The 4593-nt window shown below is 37.3% G+C and overlaps 1 protein-coding gene across 1 annotated transcript; it reads left to right on the forward strand.

Moving 5' to 3' along the window:
• Positions 1–2452: 2452 nt before the first annotated feature.
• LOC104991965 (olfactory receptor 52E4-like) lies at positions 2453–3430 on the forward strand. The gene has a single exon (XM_010844658.1). The coding sequence runs from the start codon at positions 2453–2455 to the stop codon at positions 3428–3430; it is 978 nt and encodes a 325-aa protein (XP_010842960.1).
• Positions 3431–4593: the final 1163 nt, after the last annotated feature.

Raw genomic sequence — 4593 nt, forward strand, 5'->3', positions numbered from 1 at the left:
GGATACCAAAACTGCAAAGCCCTAATCTAGTTCTAGATTAAGTTTTAGCTTCACATCCTGTCTCTCAGGCTCCTCCAGGACTGCAAAACCCTGGAAGTTTCCCAGAATCCCTAAAGTCAACCAGCTTTATCTACTGGGAGCACAGGGCAACCTCCAGAGTCAATGTTACACATAATAGTAGTGATGCATAGTGAGTACGTTTGGGGAATCAGGGAGTAAAAAAAGAGCTAATTCTGGGCATTATGGGGGCCTTTACTTAGGTTACTTAAAGAGCCACATCATGAAGAAAGCCTGAAGGTGAGGAGTGGAGAAATGTAAGACGTTGAATGTGCTCTCCAAGAGGCAAATGGATGTTTACTGATATGCCTACATACATGTGTACACATTCACATGTCCATATTTGAAGACAGTGTGTGGGACTAGTTTTCCACTCTCGTTGCCTTACATTCAGGTAAGTGGCTCTAGGTGAGTAAGGGCTTTATATTCACATTCTGGTGGCCTCATCTCTGAGCTTCAGTTGATCAAAATCTCATCCCTTGTTTCATTCTTATTCATTATTATACATTTCTAGTCACTAGGGTCCCCTTGAGTCCCATATGAACAGTAAATCTGTATTTTTTAAATAATTGTGGATTGCTTTACTGTGTGAAAGTGATACATGTTCTCAAAAAATTTTCCTCATTGATAAATGTATATATTCCTTATCTGCACCATAAGTTTTCTTTTTCATCCCTTTTTTACTTTTTTACAATACTTTTTTTTTTAATTAAAGTATAGTTGACTTACAATATTGTATTAGCTTCAGGTTATAGTCTAGTTATCCAATTTTTTGTAGATTACAAACATAAAGTTTATTATAATATTATTGATTATATTCCCTGTTCTAGGCATTACATCCTTGTAACTTATTTATTTATAACAGGTAATTTGTACCTTTTAGTTCCCTTCACCTTTTTCACCCATTCGTCCACCCTCCCCTCTGGCAACAGTTTGTTCTCTGTATCTTTGAGTCTATTTCTTGCTATTTTTTTATTTTTTAGGTTCCTCATATGAGTGAAAATATACAAATATATTCCAAATAAAAGTGAAAAAAAATATAGTTTTCTTTCCCTGTCCGACTTATTTCACTTAGCAAAAACCCCTCTAAATCTATCCACATTGTCCCAAATGGCAAGTTTTTTATGGTTGAATAATATTACACTGTATATATAACATCATAAATGTATATATTTACATTCTTGAATAGAAAATTATATTATAAACCTAAGTTTTATTATTTTTAAAAAACTTTTGTTGACCTATTTGATCTTATTGCTGAGAAGGCTATGTAATATTTTATTAATTTCTCATTGAATTTATTTTTGTTTCACATATTTTAACTTATAGTCTTTAAGTGAAAATACATTAAAAATAGATGCAATATATTCTTAAAATTTAGCATCCTCTGGTAATAAACAATGAATCAATCTGTCCTTAATAAAATAGCTATGATAAAACATATTCTCTTAGATAGTAATTTTATGCCACATTATTACTACTCTAATACTACAATGTGCTACTGTATTATATTGATTATATATATCATGATATCAGAATTATTTTTTATGCTACTTTAAATCCACCTTTTTTCTCATTTATTATTATTTTTTAATTGGAGTCCCAGGTTGTTCTTTTAGACTGCAACATAGAGGGGAATCAGGAGCATGAAGTCAATAGCAGTATTAACATACCAAGGTGTTATTACAAATTATAGCTTATCTAAATATAGTCTAGAAAACAGGGGAGTCAGTGCTTCATAGGATATATTCAACCATAACAGTCTAAATTTCTTGCCAGATGGACACATGTGGGCTTGCAGGAAAATCCAAACTGTGCTGAATCTTCGGTGTTCAACTTTGGAAAACACTGTGGAAACCTACAATTCTGATCAAATGGAAGTCAAACAGTCTGTGGTGGTTTTGAAGATATTCTCTTTTTTTCAGTTTTATTGAGATATATTTGATATACAGCACCTGTATAAGTTTAAAGAATACAGCATAATTTAACTTATATACCTCATGAAATGATTATCACACTAAGGTTTGTGAACATCTCTCATCTCATGTATAAACAAAATTTATTTGGCAAAACTAATACAATTATATGAAGTTTAAAAATAAAATAAAATTAAAAAAAATAAAGACATAGAAAAAATATTTTTCCTTTTGATAAGAACTCTTAGGATTTACTCTTAACTGTCATACATATTTATCATACTGCACATTACATCCCTGGTACTAATTATAACAGAAACTTTGTACCTTTTGATTGCCTCCATCCAGCCTCCCCAATTATTTTTGTGTATCTTAATATTCCAACTTTTATTTCTACTTTGCAAATCTTGATTCTTTTTAAAATCCAGGCAAGGTTGTTTCTGAATTGCTCTTTTCAGGTGCTCCACCGGGGGGCCAGCATGACTGACTGCAATGCCTCCCAGGGCCACCCCTCTTTCTTCCTTCTCCAAGGCATTCCTGGGATGGAGGACAAACACAAGTGGATCTCTATTCCTTTCTCGTCCATGTACTTTGTCACCATCCTGGGGAACTGCACCATCCTCTTCACCATCTCCACAGAGCACTCCCTGCATAAGCCCATGTTCCTGCTGCTTGGCATGCTGGCCCTCACGGACCTGGGCATGTCCACAACCACCATCCCCAAGGTGCTGTGCATCTTCTGGTTTGACCAGAGTGACATCAGCTTCGAGGGCTGCCTGGTCCAGCTGTTCTTCCTCCACTCCATCTCTGCCTTGCAGTCTGCCATCCTCATGTCCATGGCCTTTGACCGCTATGTGGCCATTTGTGAACCCCTGCGCTATGCCACCATCCTTTCCAACAGCCGCATTGGGCTCATCGGCCTCGTGAGTTTAGTACGAGCTGTCCTGCTCATTCTCCCCATGCCCATCCTCCTCCAGAAGATGCCCTTTCATGCCAGGCATGTCATCCCCACCATGTACTGTGAGCACATGGCTGTGGTGAAGATGGTGTGTGTGGACACCACGGTCAACAGGGTATATGGTCTGGTGGTGGCCTTGTTGGTTGCTGGGGTAGACATCTCAGCTATTGCCTCATCTTATGTGGTGATCATCCGGGCTGTAATGCGGCTCTCTTCTAAGGAAGCCCACCAAAAAGCAGTAAATACCTGCACCACACACATCTGTGTCATGCTTCTCTATTACACCCCTCCACTTTTCTCTTTTCTTGCTCACCGTTTTGGCCATGGCATTCCACCTCATGTGCACACCATTCTTGGCAGCCTCTACTTCCTTGTACCTCCAATGCTCAACCCTATTATTTATGCAGTGAAAACCAAAGAGTTTCGGGACAAATTGACAAAATATGGGTGCTGGAGAAAGGAGCCCATAAATATTACCTATGGTCAGAAACCTGTCTGATTATCTGGCACTGCTGGTTGAAAGAAAATAAAAAATTTCAACATAAATGAAGTTCCTTGAGGAATTAGCTCATGGAAGAAATACATCATATTACAAATTATCTGCCAAAATTCTTAAATTGAGAGTCTAAGACACAGGAGAACTTACTCTCACTATTTCCAAAGCAAGGCTACAATCTCACATTAAATGAAAAAATAATATATTCTCTTCATCTGACGTGGTAATTGGGAAAACTGAATGTGACAATGGACATAAAAGAACTTTGAACAACACACACTGAATGCAAGTAAAATGAGGTGGAATGTTTCCAAATGAAGAGAATATTGGTAGAAGAGAATAGTGGTAGAACTTGTCTACCACTTTTCCAGGAGAAGGAAATGGCAACCCACTCCAGTTTTCTTGCTTGGTAAATCCCATGGACAGAGGAGCCTGGTATGCTGCAGTCCATACGGTCACAAAGAGTCAGACATGACTTAGTGACTAAAACAAAAACAACCACTTTGCCAAGGCTGGTCAAGTTGTGGGGGAAAAGGTTAAGATTATTTGAGGATGAGTGAGTAGGTCAGGAAAAGTACACTAATTTATTATACCTGCTGCAAGAGACTTATGTTTGGTTTACAGGACTTGCTTCTTTGTAGAACTAGGGGCAATATGGACAAGAAACATAATCCCCAATTCCTAGAGAAATTCCAGTGGAAAAGGAGAAATGGGAAGCTCCTAAGCTTAAAAGGTGGATATGCCTTTAAACTAATTTCACATTTTTAAAAATTCTTGTTGTCAACTCTCCTGCTTGTCTCTACTAATTCCAGTGTTTCTTAAGAATCTCTTACTGAGAAAATTCTGAGAATGTTTTGTTATTGCTTGTAGTTATAAGTCAGTTTTACACTGGAAGTCATTGGCTATAGACCTCTGAAAGGCAGTTTCTCTGGGAACACAGAAATGTCATGGGCAAGTTCTTGGACAGTTTGTGGAGCTCAGATCTTGTGCCCAAACTTAGGAATTCATAAAGCTCAGAGGATATTATTTATCACTTTCAGATAATGATTTAGGATATAGTGCAAATCTTTCAAGATGTATGAAGGGTAAAGTCCCAAAATTCTAGGGTTGGTCATTATATTGTAGAAGTAATATTTAAAGACAGAGCTCAGTGAAAAGACACCCTT

The sequence above is a fragment of the Bison bison genome, unplaced genomic scaffold (assembly GCF_000754665.1).
Source record: "Bison bison bison isolate TAMUID 2011002044 unplaced genomic scaffold, Bison_UMD1.0 scf7180017848180, whole genome shotgun sequence".
Lineage (NCBI taxonomy): Eukaryota > Metazoa > Chordata > Mammalia > Artiodactyla > Bovidae > Bison > Bison bison.